At 42.5% G+C, this 25,670-nt stretch overlaps 1 protein-coding gene across 2 annotated transcripts in view; it reads right to left on the bottom strand.

The window, feature by feature from the left end:
- The window catches only part of XYLT1 (xylosyltransferase 1), a 585,745-nt gene that overhangs the window by 47,822 nt on the left and 512,253 nt on the right, over positions 1-25,670 (bottom strand). For both annotated transcript variants that reach the window (XM_063934388.1, XM_063934387.1), the window contains 2 exons: positions 9,291-9,467; positions 895-1,157 (listed from right to left, as the gene is read on the bottom strand). In XM_063934388.1, the coding sequence (XP_063790458.1) occupies positions 895-1,157; positions 9,291-9,467 (440 nt within the window). The remainder of the gene's footprint in view (positions 1-894; positions 1,158-9,290; positions 9,468-25,670) is intronic.

Raw genomic sequence — 25,670 nt, 5'->3', positions numbered from 1 at the left:
AATTTGATCAGGACAAAAATGGAGTATTGACTCTCATTGAGATACTCTTTAAATATGCACACAGACAATAGGGCTGTTGATGTGAAGATGAAGAGTCTCAGATTGTCTCATAATTGCTGTTCTTGGCAATATTGTCAAAGGACTTACAGTACATATCTGCCATTTGGTTTAGAGCATTGTGCTGATTTTGTTGATGGTTCTTGTAATTTGTTAGAAAGTTCCTGCTAGCGTACAATGAAAATAGCAATCTAAGCATGACTGTACAGATTACTAGCATCATTTCATTATTTAATATGCAAGTTCTACCTATTCTTAGGAAGGTCTATAACATGGTGAAAACTTTGACAGCCATCTTGGATTTATAGTTCTAAAAACTCCAGGGTGCAAACTTTATAAACTTTAAATGTTGATTTCACTTTTATGGAGTTTTTTATTAAAATGTTTTAGGCATTATGACCAGCAGCGGCTCCTACCTCTGCGGAGATCCCGCACATGTGCACAAATTGACAGTCCAGGCTTTTAGGGACTGCATCGGCTGCAACGCCTGGTAGCCAGGTAGAGCTGCCATTATATCAGGGAAGTGGCTTCCCACTAGAAGCTCCCTCTCTGATAATTTCAGTACAGACTGGCAGTCCCAGGTGGGAAAAACACCTCCCCTACGTACAACCTGTCCTGACTCTTGTCTCGTGCTCCTCAGCCCCACGTAACTGCCTCACTTCCAGTTCACTGCGCACATGTAAACCAGCATAGCTATGTCAGACTATGTCAGACAAGGCTCTAAGACAAGATAGTAAGAAAACTAATAATAATACCATGTGGCTGTTAATGCTAGGGAATCTAGGGCAATAAGATCAGTAGTGGAACGTCTACAAGCAGATACAACTTTTTACTTACCGGCAACTGTTTTCTCCATTGGTATGCAAAGATGCCTCGGCCCTTTTGAGTCCCATGCGGGAAAACGAATGGAACATAGTCAGCATGACATCACTGATACTGTGAATGCCATCAGGTTCATCATACAGATTCTCCCAGTATGATCTCAGGCCAGGTGTGCCGGATGGGTAGTTACCGTACAAATAATAGTCTAACTGCCCGATAATTTCTTGGTTCACCGCAGCTTCAAATTTTCGGGCGAAAAAGGTAGGCCTTGCTGTTTGCTATAAAGATACAACACAAAGCAAAAATAATTATAGTCATAGCTTGTTGTAAGTATACAGTATATGTATTGAAACCCAAGTATTCAGCGATATCCTGCTTTAGTTAGTCTCCTGTAATGCTGCAATGCAGGAGACTCTCTACCCAGTTACTGTATATCTGGGAGGCAGTGGTATCGTCAATACCCACTTCCATAAACATCCTATTATGGCAATGGCAGGTTTATGGAACAGTGGCTAGACACTCAGTTTGGAGAAGGGTCGTCTGAGCAGTAGGTCTCATGTGTCGCTATAGGTGTCAGGGGAACTGAAGAATCTGGGAATAGCTAGAACTGCAGTAAACAAATGTAGCAATTTATTTACTCTTACCTTTAAGGGGTCAATTAAATTAGATGTAATTATGTGAAAGAGAATGCACAGCATAAAGCTTGATTATATTCCGGCAATGTAAACACCCAAGAAATGCAAGATTCAACTAGTAATCGCGATCCGCAGGACTTGCAGCGATGTCTAAGAAAAGCAATCTGGTAGAGGTGCATGAAAAAAAGTGGTGAAATCATCCTAGACCCTAAAAAAAGGGGCAACTAAGGTAATAGTTGAACAGCGTAGAAGGCTATCAGTGGCCGTAAAGCAAAGTGTTAAAGGTTCCTAAAATGTGTCAAATGGATGATTCTTCCATTTTCATAGCAATGATGGAGAGATGATAGCCAGCAAGTGTGTTCAATAAATTAAAGTCAAATGTTTAAAAACAATTATAGCTACCATCAGTAAGTTCCAGGGCCAGACTGGCCATCTGGCACTTCTGGCATATACCAGAAGGGCCGATGGGCAGGTGGGCCGGTCTGGCCCTTCAGAGAGACGGAAATGGGAGCGTTCTGCACGTCCACTCCCCCGGACTCGCGGCATGCCCGCTGCCCCCAGCAAGCGTTGCCATTTTAATGGGGGTGTGCCACAAGTCCACTCCCCCATGACTCGCAGCACGCCCCCATATTACGTAATGATGCGCCCCCTGTAATGTGCCCCCCCCCCCCCCCCGTGACAAGCGCACACGTTCACGAGTGCCCGGGCCTCACTGTTCTGTACCTGTCCCGCATTTAACCCCCATTACTGAGCTTTTTACAGAAAATCACCTGAAAAATTATGTGTTTATTGGTATTGTTTATGTGTTTATTGGTCAAATTCTAACATTTAAACTGCTCCAAGTGCATAAGTATTCCTTGAGAGGGGGGCATCAGAGGTTCTGCACTGTGTTCCGACATTTTAAGATTTTTATGACCTTTTCACCTGCTCAGGGGGTGCACACAAAAAATGCGAGTTTGCTGGGAAAATAAAAGCAATGCAAATTTGGAATTGAATTACAGATGGAAGCATGGTGTGACTTTGCCATAAAGTCGGCTTGCAGGGCCCGACTTACTCCTAATTGAACTGACCCCTAAATGTGGACCGCATTAGGTTTTACTTTGGTTTTGATTCCAGCAAAATAGTTACCTAGAAACAAATTATTACTGTACATCTCAATGAGAAGTAATTGGTGGTTTTTAAACTGACAATTTTGGGCAGTTTTGCTACAGGATTTATAGCAGTTGTCAATACTGCATTTGAAATAACTGCAGCTTTAAAAGTTTTAAAAGCTCTAAATGGTAAATAAACCCCATAGCGACAGGTGTAAAAGACGGACGCAATGTCCTCTCAACCTCATGATTCATTTAAGAAATACATTAATTATTTGTATAGATACAATGTATGTAACTATTACATACTGTAACTCATTTTTATTCATTAATACAAACAATGAATAAAATGTTTTTTAAGTAATTAAGTATTAAGTAATAATATACTGTATATAATATTAAAATGCACCAACACAATTGTTTCTGTGTACTTATATAATTACAAATCGTAACTCATTTACCACATTTCCAAGAATATGTTGCTACACTAAAAATGGATTTTCTTTCCAAACACACATTGATTATAATACTTGGAACTAATGTTTCTTAGAGTGTTGAATTTTCAGAAAATGACCATTAGATACCAGTCAAAAATATTTTCACCACAAAAAAAATCATAATTTACTAATGAGTAAAGATTAAAACCAAAACAAAAAAAAAGACCCACAGACTGTCTACGGAAAAAAAAGTCTATTTAATGTACAGTATGGTTCAAAACCACAGACTCCTTCCAGATATCTGCTTGAAGGACACTCTTCTGATGCACCATTAGCTTCTGGTAGGCCTGTCTGGATGTCTAGCCTTGTCATATAGTTGAAGAACCTGAGGTATAAACCTTTCCCAAAGTTGGTTGTCATATCGTTTTTTTCCAAACATGCATTGGAGTCTATTTATCATTAGAGGTCAGTAGTAGCACTCTGTATTGCAGCAATTCAGAATGCAGTTGTCATCAATCAACCCTGGGCTTCTCTCAGAGAAGCGATGAAAGCCCCACTCCTAAGCATAGTATTTACCCTTCACCATCAGCCCAACATTGCAGACAAAGAGTTCTAGTAAAGTGCACATTTGGTTTTGAGATTTCATCCAAAGGAGATCTAGCGAAGCCTCTAAGGCTCTGCTGGCCCCCACACTGCTAATTATATGTAACATCATCACAATTTTGCCCTTCAAAATGGTTCATAAATTTTTATTTTTTATTTTTTTTTAAATTTAATATAGTTTGTGTCAAATACTGGGGACACAGTGGGGCAGCGCGGTCGCATGTGATCGGACCATGCCAGTTAAGGGGTTAAAATAGGCAAAAAACACCAGAGAAAGGGGCCATCACTGTTTAATAGACAAAAGTCCAAAAACTCATGTCGACCTTTTCACCTGTTGACCTAGTACATGTCAACCTAATGCCCATGTCGACCTACTGCACGGCAACCTAATGCCCATGTCGCCCTTCAGTGGTCGACCTAATGCCTGTCAACCTAAATTGTGTTGACCCAACGACCCATACCCGCTAATATAATAGGGTTGCTATTGCCATGAGATAAAGAACCAGGCAGAAACATGTAAGAAGTGGCAGCAAAGACCACGTTCTCACCTGAGCTCCCAGCCTGCAACACTTCCTTCCCCTCTCCTCCGCCTCTACTGTATCTCCTGTAGTACCAATGCATATAGGAAGTTTATAGATTGAAAGTCCTACATAGCATGAATAAGCTGTATTTTACAGATTTTTTAATATTATTTACTACTATTTTTATAGTTCCAATTACTTGGCGAGATGTGTAAAACTACTAGTAATGTTGTTATTTTTACTTATCAGCAGGAGCTGTTCCACAGGAGCAGAATGGATCATGCTGGGTGGAGGCCAGGGCAGAGCCAAGTACTTAGTATAGCTGGAAGCCTGCTCATCCTTCAACTGAGGTTTTTTTTGTGTGAAACTTTGGAAGGGGGAAAATGTTTTCCTTCACTTTATTAATAGTGCAGTTACAGTAGGTATCCGGATGTTAGGTCGATAGTACTAAGGTCGATAGTCAATAGGTTGCCCACTATTGCTCGACGCGCATTAGCTTGATATGGTCACAAGGTCGACATGGCAATGGTCTACACAGCATATGGTCGACATGTGTTTTTACATTTTTTATTTTCAACTTTTTCATACTTTACCATGCACATGGACTATTACTGTGAATAGTAACCTTGCCCTCAGCACGAGCCATGCAAGGGGACGTCTTACACTAACTGAGGTTCCCATTCATTTTATGGAGAAAATGACACCAAAAAAACTCATGTTGACCTTTTCCTGTGTCTACCTTTTCCATGTCAACCTTTTTCTCATGTCGACCCAATGACCCACATCTGTTACAGTATATATTTGCTGTTCTTTAATTTCCCTGTTTATCAAGCGGATTATCATAGGGTAGATGGCAACTCTCATAGGGTAGATGGTAATTATGGTGGCATTTTCAGGCTTATGATGCGTTAGTAATTGTTTCTATCTTGCCGACTTAATTTAATGATTTATATCATCACATTGGGTGACATGCTACCACAGTCTCAAGTGGGCTAAGTGAGCTGTTAAGGGGCTCACATGCCATAAGGGCGACATAAAGATATTAGACATTTGTCTCTGACAGGTTATATATGTGTGTGAGAAGATTCTAATTGTTTATATGTGAGTTTTAGATTAAAAATTATATTAATAAATAAGAAGTGAATTGCAAATTATTTTAATCTGAAACTGTACTTTGGGTGAACTCAGGATTCTATTCTTGTTCTTGAAACAACAGTCAACCCTTTCATCAGAGTTATTAACTAAGAACAGCTAACACCAATGGTCAATTGGTATTTCGACCAATTATATAACTAGGCACTCCCTAAAACCATCAATCAACCAGTGAGTATCTATCTATCTATCTATCTATCTATCTATCTATCTATCTATTTGTAGATAGATAGTATATAATATATATGTATATAGATGGATAGATATTTTATATATATATATATACACACATATATATATATATATATATATATATATATATATACACATGTACACACATTTTTGTGGAAAGCTGTGGAAATACAATATACAGTATTTTCAGTACCATGTTATGCAGAAGAATCTAAATATAAAATGTTCTGCATGACCTATAGCTTTTAATTATGTCTAGACAATGCCAAATACATCACAGGAGAGAGCATTGATTTGTAGTAGGACTATTGACTTTTTAGAGAAGTGGATACTGTTTGCAGCAATTACATGTTGGCCAAAAGCGGCCTCTTCTCCTATGTGAGCAGATCGGTAATAGAACACAGATTGCAGAGAAATGGTAACATAATACTCTGATTAGTCAGAACATTTAGTTAATAAAAGATTGGTCATAAAAAAAGATTATGTGGCATCTGCAGTGAGATTTCCATTATTGGCCACTTGATGTTAGCCATATGCTGGCTGATGTCCACGAAGATCGTGTCTGCTGCAGCAGCTGAGTTGCTTCTGTTTCCTCATGACCTTCACAAGTGGATACAGAACAAACCAAGGTTGTGGCTGAGATGATTCCACATTGATACATCTTAGCTGAAAGATAAATGCTGTAGACTAGACCTGTCCAACTCTTGCCTTTAGTTGTCAAAACATCCATTAAGTGTGAACATAAATTCATTCACATACAAAGCTTGCGGAATGTAAATGATGTTTATTTGCATACATTTAATGCTCTTGCAGCATTCTGGGCACCTCTAGCTAACAGAGACAAGGAGATTTAGAGGGAATCGGAATAACTCACACACAAGAAAGTTCTGATAAAAGGATAAGTATTGTATTGTATTGGATAAAGTGGCTACAAAAGAAAGGGATTATATTCTTCTCAATACAATACTCAACAATGAAGGGCAACATTGGCTAAAGCTGGATACCCACACACTATACGATATATTGGACGATGCTGCGATCCGGGACCATCATGTATTACTTACCCTCAAATTCATCATTTGATGATGTATCGTTACATTGTTTCAGTCCGTCCTAAGATCGCCGGATCGTGCAAATGTGTGCCTAGCTTTCAAAGTGCACATCGGCCCTTAGGCAGGTGTATTGTTCCCCTTGTTGCTCCCCCACATCCTCATAACAGCTTCATACAGGCTCAGTACCCTTTCCTGCTGACTAGGAATGGAGTCAGAAACTCTGATATGCATACTCAGCACTACATAGTTAGGTAACAGTCTAACACAGTGGTTCTCAAAATGGGTGCCTTGGCACCCTGGGGTGCCTCAGTACACTTGTAGGGGTGCTTGGATTGGTGGTCCAGGACCAATTAAAACAATTTATGCTCATTGTAGTAGGCAAAACCAGTGCTGGTGGCTGTCAGACGTAAAATATGTGGACAAACAAAAGCAAATATTGTCCCTGATTACACAATTGAACCTAAGGATGACATATAAACGCAATTTACTTAATTTAATATTTCCTTCTAAATTTCTCAATAAGAATGTTTTGACCTAGGGGTGCCGTGCAAAACAATCAGGTACTCTAGGGCGTTGTAATTCAAAAGTTTTTATCTGTCTTTTGCTGGTTAAACAAAAGCGCTGTAATGTCTTTTTTGGTAGATTTGGCACCTTTTGAGCAATACTGGAAGCAATTTACTGGGAGGAACTAAGAATGCTCAGATAGAAATATCCGTAGCTATTCCTGCATTAAAACAGTTCATACAGTATAATGAATGCACCATTGCAGCAAGAGTCTGTAGGCAGTGTGTAAGCTAGTGGCTGTTTTTTTGCAATCTTTTAATTCACAAATATATTATTTGTTAATATATGTGATATTACTGCTTGTTATAATACAAAGAACCAGTTTCTTTCTTTTCCATAATATAAAGAACATTGGGGCAGATGTATTAAGCCTGGAGAAGGCATAAGAAAGTGATAAACCAGTGATAAATGCAAGGTGATAACGCACCAGCCGATCAGCTCCTAACTGTTAATTTACATATTGGAGCTGATTGGCTGGTGCATTATTACCTTGCACTTATCATTGGTTTATCACTTCCTTATGACTTCTCCAGGCTTAATACATCTGCCCCATTGTTTTATTTGGCATAGATGGGAAGCAAAGGAAGAATCACTTATATTTAATACTGGGCTCCAGATCACGATGGCGATTAAGGTTGCTGTGGTCTGTTCTACAGTTTGATCCGGATTGGCTGAGTCTAGACACTGTAAATGATGAGAGGGAGGTTTCTACGCTGCATGTAGCAATAGATAGTCACACTGAATGAGGACCCACCCCCGTTTCTATATTGGAGGTGGAGCTTTGGGAGCGCTCTTTCTGTTTTGAATGGCCAATTTAAAATTTCCTTGTGGGGGACACAGCCCAGCTCTGCCAAACCTGGTCCTGATCCCTACTGTCACTGAAGAAGATGCTAGAGTAGGATATCCTGTTGCCTATTCTGATCAATCACCGTCTGCAGCTGGAGAGCCGCCAGGAGATACACAGTGCACGATGTACAAAGGTAAATTGACTGTGTTGGGGAAGGCAGAGAAGTGTTTCTTGGGACCTAACCGTATGTAACTGGATAGTAGGTGCAGTTAGTTTGCACCCCACATCTGGTATTACTGAAGAGGTCCACGGGATGGCATAAGTTAGTTTGCACTCCATGGGTGGGATGTAATGAAATCAGAGTTCAGCTGACGTGCAAGATGCCGTCCGAACCCCAATGTTTTTTTTTAAAGGGGCAACCATTTACAAGACATGGTTTTACCTTGTAAATGATTGCTCCTTTAAAAAAAACGTACAAAATCCTCTGCTCATGACGTCCCCCTTAATTTATGATTGCTGTCACCTGGGTTGAACCAGGTCATTGATGAGAAAGATGTTTCAACACAAGTAACAGCAATCTTAAATTGAGGGCAAAGGAGCAGGAGCAGAGCATTTTGTACCTGATGGGAGGGGTCATGTTGGAGGGGTGTAGTACGGTATGCCGGCGACCAGCATACCGGCGCAGGGAGCCCGACCGCCGGCATACCGACAGTGTGGCGAGCGCAAAGGAGCCCCTTGCGGGCTCGCTGTGCTCGTCACGCTGCGGGCACGGTGGCGCGCTACGCGCACCGCGCTATTTTTTCTCCCTCCAGGGAACTCGTGTACCCCCACGAGGGAGAATAGCTGTCGGTATACTGTGCGCCGGGATCCCGACGCCGGTATACTGTGCGCCGGGATCCCGACATTCGGCATACTGAAGACCACCCATGTTGGAGGGTCTTTATGTAATATAATGTAATTTACGTTATATTTGTTTGTGTATGGTTATGTATAAAAGAACATTATAAAGACTGATAACCTTTAAACTTGTGATTGACAAATGCTAAGCTCTGTTATTTCCTACTTGCAATGAAACATGATCCCTAAGGGGAGACAATAACTATAGTCTGAGGTCACACTGAAACCGATAGAAAGGAGGTTTACTTTTTCTTTGACATCAGGAACAAATACAGGAAAAGAATCATTTAACCAAACAATGGAGCGGAGCTGCAGACCACCTGGCTTTCTCCGTTTAGTCCATTGTATTTCAGGGGTCAAAGGAATGTATGAAAATTAACATTTCAAATATATTCTTGTAACAAAGCATCTAGAATAGGGAAATAAAAATGTGTGTGTTAGATGACTCTTAACAAGTGATTGTAATGAAAACATACATACCTGAAAGCGATGAAAGTCAGAAGGCTTGAAGTCATTTGGAGAACAGCCACACCAGTCAACAATGTGCTTATATTGACATTTGCAGCCTAGTTTTCGATTCCAGTTAGTGATTCGCAAATTATTATCAACCATGGTGTCACAATAAGGGCTGTTTTCCAAAACAGTATGAAAGAAAGACTGAAATGGAAAAAGAAAAGTTTAAATGTCTCCGAGTCAAAAGCATCCTATCAAACACAAGAAATGTACTGTAAAATATAACAGATGCAAACATCGCCAAGAATAAGGTATGCAGAAAGATTTTTAAAAAAGCGCACTCAGTTTTCTTTTATCCAACTCATAGTTATATGATCTGTAAGCACTGCCAGGTAAAACAACATGAATTTAATCAGCAGGACTAAGAATTAATTGTTTGGAAAAAAGCTGCACAATTCTTGTATGATTCAAGCAGAAAAAAATAATAATCCAAACAAAATATTTTGCATGTACAAACTTCCTTCTTTTGTACAAAGATGGCACTTTCTGCATTAGTGTGAAGCAAGCAGCCCAGTAATGCTATTAGGGACCCTGCTCCATCCACTATCTGTGGCTATTTGTTTGCCTCCGTTATCATACTTAAATCATAGCACTGCCCCTGTTCTATCTTTCCTGGCTGACATAATCATATGATTAGTTGAGTCACCGCCTCCCTCAGGATGAGCAGATTCATCTTCTACTGCTTTCAACTTTCCAATGATCTGATTGGTCATGCAGTAAACATTCCCATGATCTGATTGGTTAATAGGCAGGGTAAAAATGGGCAAGCAGGAGATGAAAGATGAACACAATAAGATGCTCAATCCTTTCTCAAATACACTCAGTTGCACTGAATATGTTGGTGGATATTAAATACTCCTCTTCAAAATATATTATTTCAGAAATAGCAGAAAGGAAAGGTAAAAATTGTGTCTTAACTACAAAAAAGGTTTATTCAGTTGTTTGATAATTCATTTACAGGGTGTTAGGCTTGCAAAGAAAAATTGTCTGCATTATGTGGCTAGAAACAGAAGATTATATGTTAGGTATTGCTATACTTAGGCTAGCCCCCCTCCCCAGGCTGGCGCCAACCCTACCAATGTTTCAGGATATACAAACTCGCATATGAATATCTCATGGACCCACAGGGTTTCCATTCCATCAGCTGTAATTGGGGGAGGACTAAATATTACATATTTCCAGGAGATGGTTAATTAAAAAGATGCATTTCTTTGTATGTTTCACAAATAATGGTAAAACATTCAATTCAGATAATAAAAAGAATTGCCTCCTGCATTCCATTTCGTTAAGTGATTTACTCACCTATGTGACTTCTGAGCTAAAAAAGAAATGGCTTTCTGCAGTATATAATTTATATTTGGAATGAGGCGGCACCATAGAAGGGAAGAGAAGATCATCTGTATCTGATGATTACAGTAATTTGTTTAAATTCCATTGTAGAAACAAGCGAGAAATAAAATACTTCTGGATATTAGGAGAGTCTGCCTCTGTCACTGCTTTCTGTATACAAGGGTGGTTCAATACGTAAGGTAACAAGACCTCTCACACCTGTAATGTTCTCCAATTCATTCTAATTTCTCACCAGGCTAGATCAGATAGACCACTGCTCATCACAGCCATTAGACTGCACTTCATATCAGTCATACGGTCCCAGCATCAGTTGTAGGATGGCGGGGCTAGCGGAAACATGGTTACAAAAATTCACAGAGTGCCCTGATTGGTCAGAGCATGAGAAAGCTACTCCTATTGTTCTAAAATGTACAAATGAACATGTTTGTATCAATTAACTTAATTAAATTTGGTTCACAAGTGGGGCCTAACCAATAATAACCAATCTGAAGGCCTTTTTATGCTCTGGCCAATGAGAACAAAGCCTTCCTTTATTGTTTAATTCCTTGTAGGTCTCTTTTCAGTCATGTCAAGATGAAAGAAAAAGATCCCTGTGTCTAAGGGGAATATTACATTTGAAAAGGAATTGTTGCAGAAGTGTGCATTGTAAAAAGGATTTCTTCAGGGTCTTTCTGTATTTTTAACAATATATTTTCTTATGCGGAACTACAGATCTCATTCAACACTGGATGTAGGAACATGCTGGTACCTGTGCTTCTTTATGCGTCAGCATCCCCTGTTAGCCATGAGTATGCTTGCACTTGTAGTTCATGTGCTAGGTTCAGGGGTGTTTTAACAGAGGAGGGGGCCCATGTGCAGACTCCGGATGGCCCCCTTCCTCTACACGGTACAGTAGGCTCCAGCATTGTGCCGGAGTCTACTGCGCATGCACAGGTCTCCGGAAACATGGTGCCCGCCATGTTCTGGAGACTAATTCCACTACTGCACATGTTCGGTGGCCATTCTGGCTGGGATTTTTGCTGCAGATGCTGCGTCTGATGCAAGACGACGGAAAGGTACCCATTGCACCCATTATACAAACGCCAATGGCCAGATTACCCAAGCGCCGGCTGCCAGTGCTTGATGGGACCAACATTGCCACATAAAAAGACATCTTATTTTCCCAACACTCGTCTCAGTGCTGAATAGGCTGGTGACTGTATCGCATTATGACATGGAGACCCCACACTGCGCGTGGCTTTAGTGAGGGAACACCATCCACAGTGCCGTGCTGAGATCACTTTGGGTGGAAAAGCCTTTTAGCCATATTTATGCATTCTACATTTAAACACCAGTCATCATCATCATCAACTTGATAAGGCTATCACATCGTTAGTGTATAAGCGCTGTAAATGTATCTTCATGCAGCAAGTACATCTAACTCAGAATAAGCACATAATTGTGTTACTTTTCTGAGGCATTTACAACTGCATTTTAGACACAAAGGGGCAGATCAATTGTCAATTTCTGGACACAGTATTGTTAAAATGATCCTATGGCTCTGTTACCACCCTATAATACCAGTTCACCCACAAGTGGAGATGCGACTGAGTTACGTATGACACTATACTGCCTATATTTGTGGACATTCGGCTCCAGAGCATGCACGATATGCATGTGCAGCACCTGCGTGTAGAAATATTTATTTTTACCATTATTTTATTTAGACATTTTCAGTAGTAACAATCAGTAAATAGTTATCTGCATAACAACTTTTTCTGACACAAGAAATACTTGCAAGTAAAATGAAATACTATGTGACAGTGCCCCCAGGGTAGATGCTAGAACCAAGTTGGAGAAAGGAACTTTGACATCAGGGGCAGGAGCCACGTCACCAGGGGGAGGAGCTAGGCCAGCGGGATAGTTCTTCTACTATCCACGCCACCAATTACTCCCTTTAGTAACCTGAGCCCGAAGCGCGGCGAGCAAAGCGAGCCCGTGAGGGTACATTTCGGGAACCTTGTTCAACAGTGGCTCCTCCCCCTGGTGACATGGCTCTTCCCACTGGTGACGTCGGAGGTCCTTTCTCCAACTTGGTTTTAGCCATAACAGTATCCCCAGTGGCCACGTTATGTGGAAAAATGATTTATTCATTTACTTGACTTTCCTACCAGTACATTTACATCAAAACAGGTCTCATGTACAGGGCTACTTTCAATTTATTTTTAGTTTAAATCAATCTACACAACATATATTATTTCCAAACAAAGGGCCTTTTTCAGAGATGGATGCAAACACAATTTTTAGGCAGTTGAGGCATTTTGGAATGCGCCTAAGTGGCACTGTGCATGTGATGCGATGGTCTGGCTACGGCAGTTGCAGAGAGCAGGTATTTGCAGAGTGATTGACAGTCTGGGACCATTTAGGGGGGTTACGGCAAGTTGCATCAAAACACAGACATTTGGGGCGTGTTTCAATCTGTGACTGCGATCTCATGCAGTTACAATGGTTCTGGTGTCTTGCTTATGCTGTGCAAATATAGGACTAGTCAGAAGTTCAATAACTGACTAATCTGCAATCTATGCTGAGACTTTGGGGGTGATTCAGATCTGATCACTGCTGTACGTTTTCGCACAGCGGGCGATCAGCGATAAACTGCACATGCGTATGCACCGCAATGTGCACGCGAATAGACAAACAACAACAGGCATCACTGGACAGCGAGAGGCTGGTGCAAAAATTTCAATCGCACGGGCGTTCGCAAGCTGATTGACAGGTGGGTGGATACGGACTGTTTACTAGGATTGTCAGGGAAAATGCAGGCATTTCCAAGGTTTTCAGGGAGGGTGTGTGACGTCAGCTCCGGACCCAATTAGCCTGTTCTCATCACACTGTAGGATTAAGTCCTGGGCTGCGACAGTGGAAGAATCATTCAATGGTGAGTGAGATGCGAATGGAGTTGCAGCTGTCCGTTGACTGAAGGATTTTTTGCAGCTCGGGGTACACATGAGATCGCACACTTGCACGGCGAATATACACTCCCTTTTGGCGGCGACCATCTCAATGCCCAGCGATCAGGTCTGAATCACCCCCATTTGTTAGCAGCTGCTGGGATTTGCAAAGTTGCCAATGCCTGTCGCAATACAAATCCAGACTTTAGCGGCATCTGTATATTTTCACACATTTGCAGCTGCGAATCTTGTTTTTGAATCAGGCCCAATGTATCTGTTAAATGTCCGCTCATCGCAGTGCAATATGACAGTCTTCTCTTACTTATCTGTTCCTGCAAAATGTTCAGCTGATGCAATTAATAGGGGCAAAAGAAACATCTCCCATTATGTTAAGGACATGCCAGGGAAATCCATCCAATTTCCAGCTCTTGATCCCATTGCCAAGCCTCAGGCACCAATATCTGAGACACAGCAATGGTTTATTCTTTTCATTAAATTGTGAGGAGGCTGAAAATCCTTTACATAAAAATAAGATTACTATGGATGTTACAGCCTGGATCCTAGAGGGTCAAACATAACATGAAATTGCTTCTTAAAGTGTTTCATACTGGCTACTTAGGAAGATAAAATGGTTTAACTTAATTGATGCTGAAGTGACTGTCCTTTATAATGTTGCTATGCTACTGACTGAATTGCCTTTTAAAACATTATGTTCAGTCTATACAGTCTTTACAGTTCTCTGTGCAATTTATTCTAAATCTTTTCTGCTTCACATAAGTGTAGGTTGAAGCATTTACACAGCTATCAAGCTCACAGTCTCACTTGGTGAGATCCTGAGAGAACATAAGGGTGATATCCCCACCAAAAGCGGATAGAGTATACAGTAGTTGGATATAAGCATTCTGAATTGTGACATCTCACATCCACCAAGTGTGCCAAAAAGTGGTCACACCCATTTGTGACACATTTGTTCTGATGCTGAAATATATAGAAACATAGGGGTAAATTTACTAAGGTGGGAGTTCTATTTAAGATGGAATGTTGCCCATAGCAACCAATCAGATTTTACTAGAAGATACAATATTACCTGGAATCTGATTGGTTGCTATTGGCAACATCCCATCTTAAATAGAACTTCCTTAGTAAATTGACCCCATAGAATTTAATGGCAGGTAGAACCATATGGCCCATCTAGTCTGCCCCAAACACATGTACATGCACACACTTACACACTAGGGTTCATTTTTTGTTGGGTGCCATTTAACCTAACAGTCAAATTTTGGAGTGTGGGAGGAGACCGGAGTACACGGAGGAAACCCACACTGGCACGAGGAGAATATACACGCTCCACACAGTTTGGGAAGTGGTGGGAATCAAACCCATGACCTCAGTGCTGTGAGGCTGTAATGCTAACCATAAAAATAATTGTATGCCTCAGAGAAGAGACTGCACATATGTGCGTGTATGCAGATTTCTGTATGCTGACACTTGCACCTGCTTGCGCCTGCAGAGGTAAGGTGTGGCGTTGTAGCGTGGGTTGGGTACACTAAGGCCATGTGCAGAATTGCAAATAGATACAAAGTGACACAGGTGCAAATTTACCCTGGTGCTGATGGTCAAAAGCACTACCCACTCCCTTCTGATTGGCCGATTGCAAATTCATCTCTGAACTTGATAGGTGTTTTCTCTGTGGTTTGTGCATTTATTATGTTTATGGGGAGTTGTTGCTGCTGTATTAGGTTTATTACATATTATGGAACTCCGTTAGCAAATGCTTATCTCACAGGATGCATGTTCCTCAGTAGATGGGCATAGATAAGTTATTTTTATGTGTGGCTGTTTGCCTTTTACATAAATTACATCCAATATGTACCCAACTCAACGTAAGTCCCTCTGTGCCCAGAAAATGGACTGACTCATCAGTAAAGTCCCTGAGACAGTACTGAAATTTGCACTTTTGACATGGCGTACAACCGAGTGCAATCAGGAGGACAGTCATGCTTCCAAGAGCAAAAGCATTGTCACATTCATAATAAATTAATGATATATAAAAATGCATGATATACCAGGGCTGTATAATCATGAATACCTGTCATAACATAACCGCATAGTTTCAATAAAAGGCACAGAAGCGGATGGTTAACTTCAACGTTTCCATAGCTGTGGGGGATACGGTAGTTAGGTAGACACCACTTTAGTCGACAGTCGTTAGGGCGACATGCATTAGGTCGACAGGGACACTAGGTCGATATGGCCATTAGGTTGACATGTACTAGGTCGACAGGTCAAAAGGTCACATGAGTTTTTGCAATTTTTTTTTAAATTGTTGGACTTTTTCATACTTTATGATCCACGTGGACCACAATTGGGAATGGTAACCTGTGCCAAGCGCAGCGAGGCACCCTGCCCGAAGCATGGCGAGCAAAGCGAGCCATGCGAGGGGACAAGGTGCACTAATTGGGGTTCCCCGTCACTTTACAACGAAAACGACACAAAAAAAGTAAAAAAAAAACATGTCGACCTTTTGACCTAATGACCATGTCGACCTAGTTTCCCTGTCGACCTAATGACTGTTGGCCTAAGTTGGGTCAACTCAACGACCCATACCCGTATATGAGAAAATATAGAAATTGTTACAACCAATCATATCTTTGCTTTTATTTATCTGACGTGCACCTGTGTGATCAAAGTGAATGTCTGATTGGTTGACATGGAATACCAATCATGGTAGCCCTTAGTGAACAATATTCCAAAAGATACTCCTCACAGTAATGGTAGATATGTTGCGGGCTACATCACCATTACAAGACTGCGGCCTTTCAGTTCACTTGGAACCACAGAAGTCACTGAAGTACGGGGTAATGATACAGTGTTGCCGATTTCCTTAACAATCTGATTGACTGCACTGTTATGGTTGCTCCCATTGTGTGTAAGTGATAGCTGCACTTTAACAAGCCAGATATAAAAATAGATAAATAACTGTCACTGTTTTATCCACTTATTTTGTGGCGTAAAAACATTTTAAAACAGCAGATAAACAGCAGATTGGATGTAAGAGAGGGAGTGCAATTTGGGTGGATCCATACATTTATAGATCTATAAATAAATAGCACAGCATTAGCTTAGCACTAGTGAACTCTTCCAAATAATCCCCCTGCAATCTTTTAATGCTACGTGACAACCCAGTGAATGTGTGTTTTATGCTTGAATTGGCTGGTTAAATGATAAAGGCATGCATTCTCACTCGAGCGCAGCAAAACTCCCCAATTATCCATTGCCCTGTGTCCTTTCATAATGATACAGAAATTCTCTGCAAGATAATGGACAAAAAGGTTATCAGAATTGAGAGGAAAAGGTGATTGCAACTGAAATGGAATTAAAATGGATTATTTAACATGTGTGCTGCATTCAACCAGTCGAATTATGACAACCAGCAGTCTGGGAGAAGTGCAATGGCCTAGATTTATAGAATGGAGTGGTGAAAAAATTCCTCTGTGCTCAGGGAAAATATTCACACCCTATGCTATTTGTAATCCTCCTCAGAACATGAACTACACAGATGATCATTGAATAATATATCCTTCATGCTGTTACACAGTTGGGTTTATTCCAGTATATCACTGTAATCTATTACAATTGCCACCTTTAAGATTGTAATTGTATGTATTGGAAAGATTGTGCACAGATGCCACCTATCTACAGTATACAGTTACCTACACTCCTGAATTTTGGGGAGCTCTCCCAGATTCCTGATACAGTAGACCAGTCTCCCAGATCCACCCGCTTCCCGAGAGAAGTGGATGGTCCTGGGGCTTGATGACATGATTAACTGAACCTCACCCCAATACCTTTCACCTGGGACTCCCTTTCCATTATCTCCCAGGTAATATGTCGGCAAGTATGATTTTCTAATGTCATTACATTTCTGTACTATTCTTAGAGAGACCTATTCATTACCCATTATGTGCCTGTTACACAAGCATATTTTATGTAATGGGCCCATTCACTGTCAGGGACCCGATAGAGCTGCCTAGTATTCAGCAAACGTATGCTTCGAGAACCAATGCCATCTTCAGATCGCGCTGGCACTTGAAGCTTCCTATGGGAAGGAGGACCGGGGTTGTGACTAGGGATCCCTCCAGCGCCGCCGCACAGTGCGACCTTTGATGTCCAGAAGGGCACCAGTAAGTACCACTGCTACTTCTGTGGACAGATGTCCCCGCACCGGAGCCATACTGAATTGCTCCAGTAATTAAGTATCCACCACTGCAAATTGTGTCGAGTTGGATACTTAATCATTGGGGGATGATGAATAGGCTCCTTAAACAGACTGCTTCATAAACGGACAATATCAAATGCAATACATATCATGGTTCAAAAAGGTTTCTTCATAAACTCTAGCTTGGAAATGCAAATGGCAAAACAAATCTCCCCAGTGTGACAATTCCCTGGATCAATTGCCCCTATTATGCTCTCTACTAATTATATCTAAATATACCTTTTCTTGTAGGAAAGGCACCCAATCTATTTTCAATTGCTGTCAGCGAACCTGCCATCATATTTGCATGGTGGTGTGGAATTCCACAGGTCAGCCACTTAAAACCACTGAACCACTTATGAAGCCCTTTAAAAGCTCATGGCGAAACCTGCTTCCTACTCTTCACAATTGATAATCCCCTGCCCTCAGAGCCAGCCCTAGCCAATATGATGCCCTAGGCAAGATTTTGGCTGGTGCCCCCTAGCACCACCGCTGGTTCTGCCTCCGACCTTGCACCTCTTTCCCAGCAGCACCACCCCTCATCCATAGCAGTCCTTATTTTGGTGTTTGTACCCCCTATATTTTAAATAGGAACAGTTCGCACATTTGGCGCACAGCCCAGAAAGGGGTGTGTTTTTGCTGGCAAGGGGCATGGCCACACAATAGTAACCCCAATTCCAATTACAATAATACTGCCAAATATAATAAAACAATTTATTTAGCTAGCAAAAAAATATATAAAACACAAAAAGAAACATAGAAAAATAAAAACTAATAATGGACCACAATAATATATAACACATAAAACTTGGGTGTAATTACACCTCAGATAATAGCATATATATGCCTATAATAAAAACATATAGGAGTGGGTCACCGGTTTTCACCTATATAGCTTTCAATATACTGGATTCTAAGTTGTTCAGTCTCTCACAGTTCAGAAAGAATATGTCCTCCGGCTAATAAATTCAGCCTCTGTAACCATATATGTAAAGTATAATTTTCCACGTGATGGATATGATATGAAAGAACCGTACGGTTTCAATTACTCACTGAATCGCTGTCCTTGCTTTCCTATGCACGGTGGGTAATGCAAAGCCGCTCTCTATCACCCTTTGCACGGGTGAGACATCCGTCGGCGGCGCCCGCAGGGATGGATGTTTTCTTTAACACAGCACAGAGTTGGTAAGCTAAACTGCCGTGTATTATCCCTGATTGGAAATAGCCATGCTCAGCAAGACAGGCTGATGGTGTGAAAAATTGTGAAGAAATGAAGAGTCCGGTCTCTTCACAAGCAGGCTGATTGCCGGCAACAGGTTACAGACAACTTGATATTATAGAACAGCAGGTGTATTTCTCCTGTGAGCACTTGGATGGTCTCGGTGATATTCTCAGTGACCCGTCCTCTCTGTGTCCTCAACGCGTTTCTCCGCACCCCAGGCGGCTTCTTCAAGAGGCAAAGTATTACTTTGCCTCTTGAAGAAGCCGCCTGGGGTGCGGAGAAACGCGTTGAGGACACAGAGAGAACGGGTCACTGAGAATATCACCGAGACCATCCAAGTGCTCACAGGAGAAATACACCTGCTGTTCTATAATATCAAGTTGTCTGTAACCTGTTGCCGGCAATCAGCCTGCTTGTGAAGAGACCGGACTCTTCATTTCTTCACAATTTTTCACACCATCAGCCTGTCTTGCTGAGCATGGCTATTTCCAATCAGGGATAATACACGGCAGTTTAGCTTACCAACTCTGTGCTGTGTTAAAGAAAACATCCATCCCTGCGGGCGCCGCCGACGGATGTCTCACCCGTGCAAAGGGTGATAGAGAGCGGCTTTGCATTACCCACCGTGCATAGGAAAGCAAGGACAGCGATTCAGTGAGTAATTGAAACCGTACGGTTCTTTCATATCATATCCATCACGTGGAAAATTATACTTTACATATATGGTTACAGAGGCTGAATTTATTAGCCGGAGGACATATTCTTTCTGAACTGTGAGAGACTGAACAACTTAGAATCCAGTATATTGAAAGCTATATAGGTGAAAACCGGTGACCCACTCCTATATGTTTTTATTATAGGCATATATATGCTATTATCTGAGGTGTAATTACACCCAAGTTTTATGTGTTATATATTATTGTGGTCCATTATTAGTTTTTATTTTTCTATGTTTCTTTTTGTGTTTTATATATTTTTTTGCTAGCTAAATAAATTGTTTTATTATATTTGGCAGTATTATTGGATTTTCAAGCGCCGACCTGGTATTTGTTTGTTTTCTATTGCTAATTGCTGAGGAGGCTGGCTACCTCCTTACCAGGTGGCTGCTGATTCCAATTCACATTTACACAGTTCTGCCCAGCGCCAACAAACCTTATTTTTTGTTTCCAATTCCAATTACGCCACACAGTACTGCAACTAAATTCACATTTGATCATGCGATAGTGTCCATAATTCATATTACATCCCACAGTAGTATCACTTTACCTTATAAACGTTACTCCTCACAGTAGAGCCCCTTATTCACATTACATCACACTGAATTGCTCCTTATTCACATTACACCACACCCTATTGTTCTTTATTCACATTAGATGACACAGTAGTGCCCTTTCTATAGGCAATGCTACATAGTAGAGCACCTTATACACATAATTCCACAGTAATGCCACTTACACATGAGACACATTAATGTCCTTTTAAACATAATGCGCCTTACACATTATGACAACCTTTATTAATGCCCTTTTACACATAATGTCCCTTACACATATGCTGCACATTATTAATGCCCTTATACACATAATGACACACAGTGCCCCCTATACATTTGCTGTACATTATTAGTGCCCCTATTGTTATGCACACCAGTGCCTGCAGGAATGTACTGGTGTCTGAACTGTTATGCACACCAGTGCCTGCAGGAATGTACTGGTGTCTGAACTGTTATGCACACCAGTGCCTGCAGGAATGTACTGGTGTCTGAACGGATAGGGATGCAAAACAAATGAACTCACAGACAGACTGGGGAATATGACATTACGTACACAGAAGGTGATAGGGTAACAAAATAAACACAAAGTGAACAGATAAGCCCAGAGGCTAAGAAACTGGGTGTCTCCCTAGTATTAGGAATGCTCAGATGGAAAAAGCAAGATGTTGTGTTTTAATACGTAGAGAACCCGAAATGCTGTTGCTAAGGGCAACAGCAAAACCCTAAAGGGTTACCAACGGGTGTGGCAGTAAACTCCTTGGTCAGAGATGGAATAATAGACACAAGGAGAGTCTCCACAATCCTAATCCTCACTTGCAGTGCACAGGTTCAGCTTACTGCCACTAAACTGACACCTGAACACCTTTGCACAGTGAGAAAGGATTTAGGCAGGCAAGTCTGAGAATACAGCCGCAAACTTGCTAAGTTCACAGAGTAGCAAAAGAACCCCAGCAAGTTAAACGACTGACTCCAGTTTTACTACTAGGTCTGGATTGGCAGAGTGTAGTACCAAACCCCAAGGCCTATTTGCAGTAAGCAACAACAAATACAAAGCTACACAGTACTGGCTAACTTTCAGGAACTGACTAACCAACAAAGATTCAGCAGCATCTGCTTAACCTGAGAAGAGGCCTTATATAGCAGGTGCTGTCCACGCCCCACTCAGACCTCACAGACTGTGAGCACAAAAACCAGCACCGGATCCCCTGCCGTGCACAAAGCCTGTAACCACTGCACAGCAAAAGACCCGAACCGGAGTATCAGCTGCGCTCAGGCCACTCCGCTAGCACTTGTCTCCCGGTTGCCATGACGACGTGGCAGCACAGGGCAGGAGACCCTAACAGTACCCCCCCTCTGACGAGGGGTCAAAGAACCCCTACCACCGGGTTTATCGGGGAACTGCGAGAAGAAAGAGCGTATCAGTCTGGGGGCAAGTCCACCACAAAATCCATTGAAATGTGGGTCCATGGCTTAGATGGAATAGAGAGTGGATGTAATGGGCCAACAGGAACCCCTCTAGGAGTCTTATTTCGGGCACAGATGTCACATGCCCGAACCCACTGATCCACATCCTTAGCCACCGAGGGCCACCACACCGCCCTAGATAGCAACTCCCGAGTTCTGGCAATACCCGGGTGACCTGCCGACTTCTTGGCATGGAATTCCAGGAACACTCGCTGTCTTAACCTAGGAGGCACAAACAAAAGACCTACCGGAAGGCCTGGAGGAGCCTGCTCCTGTGCTCTAAGGACTAATGACAAGAGGTCCTGGGTAATGCCCACTTTAATACATGATGGGGACACAATGGGCAACGGCTCCTCGGTGGTCTCCTGGATTGGAGCAAAACTCCGCGAGAGCGCATCAGCCTTGATGTTTTTTGACCCAGGGCGATATGTTATCAAAAAATTAAAGCGAGCAAAAAACAAAGCCCATCGTGCCTGCCTGGCATTGAGACGCTTCGCTGACTCTAAATATGCCAGATTCTTATGGTCGGTGAGAATTGAGACCACAAACTTAGCCCCCTCAAGCCAGTGTCTCCACTCCTCGAGTGCATCCTTAATAGCCAACAATTCCCGGTTACCCACGTCATAATTCATCTCGGCAGGCGAAAATTTACGGGAAAAGTAAGCACAGGGATGAAGGCGATTATCAGACACTCCCATCTGAGAGAGCACTGCCCCAATACCCATCTCAGAGGCATCCACCTCCACCACAAAAGGACGCTCTGGATCTGGGTGTCGCAGCACCTTGGCCGAGACAAATGCCCTTTTGAGACGGGCAAAAGCCGCTTTAGCCTCACAAGACCAGTGAGCAACATCCGCCCCTTTCTTAGTGAGTGCCACCAAGGGCGCCACTATAGACGAAAATCCAGCGATAAATCGTCTATAAAAATTCGCAAAGCCCAGGAAACGCTGAAGCGCCTTCAAACTAGTGGGCTGCACCCAATCCAGGACTGCCTGTACCTTGGAACCCTCCATTTGGAAACCTTCTGGGGAGATAATATATCCTAGAAATGCGATTTGCTGAACTTCAAATTCGCACTTCTCCAGCTTCGCCCCAAGCCGGTGGTCTCTGAGTTTCTGGAGGACTAAGCGTACATGCTTCCGATGTTCCTCCAGGGAATGGGAGAAGATTAGGATGTCATCTAAGTAAACAACTAAGAATCTATCCAAATATTCCCTGAGTACATCGTTCATGAAATCCTGGAAGACTGCCGGGGCATTACAGAGCCCAAAAGGCATCACCAAATATTCATAATGCCCTGAGTGGGTATTAAAGGCAGTCTTCCATTCATCCCCCTCTCTTATTCGGATTAGATTGTACGCCCCGCGTAGGTCAATCTTAGAAAAAATGGTGGCAGTACGAAGCTGGTCAAACAAGACCGAAATGAGAGGCAATGGGTATGAGTTTTTAATCGTGATACGGTTCAATTCCCTGAAGTCGATGCAGGGTCGCAACGAACCGTCCTTTTTACCCACGAAGAAGAACCCCGACCCAACTGGAGACTGTGAAGGTCTGATAAATCCCTTAGCCAAGTTCTCCTAAATGTACTCTGCCATAGCCTGAGTCTCAGGAGGTGACAGGGAGTACAACCTGCTCTTGGGAAGCTTAGCATTCGGCAACAAATCAATGGCACAGTCATAGGGGCGATGGGGAGGTAGTACCTCTGCAACTTTTTTGGAGAACACGTCCGCAAAATCTGCATAACACCCTGGCAATCCTGGCAAACTTAGCTGCGAGAGCCTGACTGGAAGGCTCAAGCAACTCCTGAAACAATCAGTACCCCAACTAAGAATCTCCCCAGAGACCCAGTCAAATTGAGGATTGTGGGCCCTTAACCAGGGTAACCCCAACACCAATGGGGCAAAAGTACAGACAGTCACATAAAAGGACAATTTTTCAGAGTGTGTGGCTCCAATAAACAAAGAAATCTGGCTAGTGCAAGAGGTAATTTTACCTTGGGATAATGGTTCCCCGTTTAACCCACAAATCTCAATTTCCAATGCCAAGGGTACTAAGGGAACAGAGTGTTTCAGGGCGAATTGGCGGTCCATAAAAACCCCGTCGGCCCCACTGTCCACAAAGGCCTCAGTCTTGACAGTTTGACCGAGGATCTTCAAGGTCACCGGAATGATAAAAGTCTTCTTGGGAAATTCTGACTTCTGGCCTGACAGGATATTTCCCATCACCCTCAGGCCCTGAAGTTTTCCGGCTTTTCTGGGCATGATACTACCACATGACCTTTATTCCCACAGTACAAACACAACCCCTGCTGTCTCCTCCGCGTCTTCTCACGCGAGGAGAGGCGGGTAGCCCCAATCTGCATAGGCTCCTCGGAAAATTCCTCAGAGTCTGAGGTTCCTTTGGGAAAGAAGGAAACCTCGGTCTCCCTTTCAAGCCTACGCTCTCTCAGCCGTCTATCCACCCGGATGGATAACTGCATGAGCTGATCCAAGCTATCAGGCAAGGGATATTGTACCAGTTGGTCTTTTATCTGGTTAGAAAGACCTCTTCGGTACTGGTGTCTCAGGGCTGGGTCATTCCACTGGGTATCATGGGCCAACCTCCGAAACTCCGTACAGTAAACCTCAACTGGCCTTCGCCCTTGCTTAAGGATCGAAATCTGAGCCTCGGCTGAGGCCGTCTTGTCAGGGTCATCATACAACATGCCCAGTGCCGTAAAAAAAGCATCAACACTTTTAAGCGATGGACAGTCAGGCTGCAACCCATATGCCCAGACCTGTGGGTCTCCTTGTAGCAAGGAAATCACTATGCCCACCCGCTGAATCTCCGACCCAGAAGACTGAGGCCTAAGCCGGAAGTATAGCTTGCAGCTCTCCTTGAAACAAAAGAACTGCGAGCGATCTCCAGAAAAACGATCCGGGAGATTTACTTTCCGCTCCTTAACCCCTGAAGGTGCTGCTGCTGCGGGAGCTCCGCCAGCGGCCTGGGAGGTGTGCATTTTAATGAATAAATCATTAAATTGTCGAGTCAGGACCTGCACCTGATCGACCACCTGTTGCAACGTATTTTGAGGGGTATGCTCCATATTCCCACAAAATTTCAACAGGAGTATTGGGCTGCTGAATATGTTATGCACACCAGTGCCTGCAGGAATGTACTGGTGTCTGAACTGTTATGCACACCAGTGCCTGCAGGAATGTACTGGTGTCTGAACTGTTATGCACACCAGTGCCTGCAGGAATGTACTGGTGTCTAAACGGATAGGGATGCAAAACAAATGAACTCACAGACAGACTGGGTAATATGACATTACGTACACAGAAGGTGATAGGGTAACAAAATAAACACAAAGTGAACAGATAAGCCCAGAGGCTAAGAAACTGGGTGTCTCCCTAGTATTAGGAATGCTCAGATGGAAAAAGCAAGATGTTGTGTTTTAATACGTAGAGAACCCGAAATGCTGTTGCTAAGGGCAACAGCAAAACCCTAAAGGGTTACCAACGGGTGTGGCAGTAAACTCCTTGGTCAGAGATGGAATAATAGACACAAGGAGAGTCTCCACAATCCTAATCCTCACTTGCAGTGCACAGGTTCAGCTTACTGCCACTAAACTGACACCTGAACACCTTTGCACAGTGAGAAAGGATTTAGGCAGGCAAGTCTGAGAATACAGCCGCAAACTTGCTAAGTTCACAGAGTAGCAAAAGAACCCCAGCAAGTTAAACGACTGACTCCAGTTTTACTGCTAGGTCTGGATTGGCAGAGTGTAGTACCAAACCCCAAGGCCTATTTGCAGTAAGCAACAACAAATACAAAGCTACACAGTACTGGCTAACTTTCAGGAACTGAC

Source organism: Pseudophryne corroboree, chromosome 7 (assembly GCF_028390025.1).
Source record: "Pseudophryne corroboree isolate aPseCor3 chromosome 7, aPseCor3.hap2, whole genome shotgun sequence".
NCBI classification, from domain to species: Eukaryota; Metazoa; Chordata; class Amphibia; order Anura; family Myobatrachidae; genus Pseudophryne; species Pseudophryne corroboree.
The sequence above is the reverse complement of the archived record's forward strand: the minus strand, read 5'-3'. Positions and strand labels throughout refer to the sequence as shown.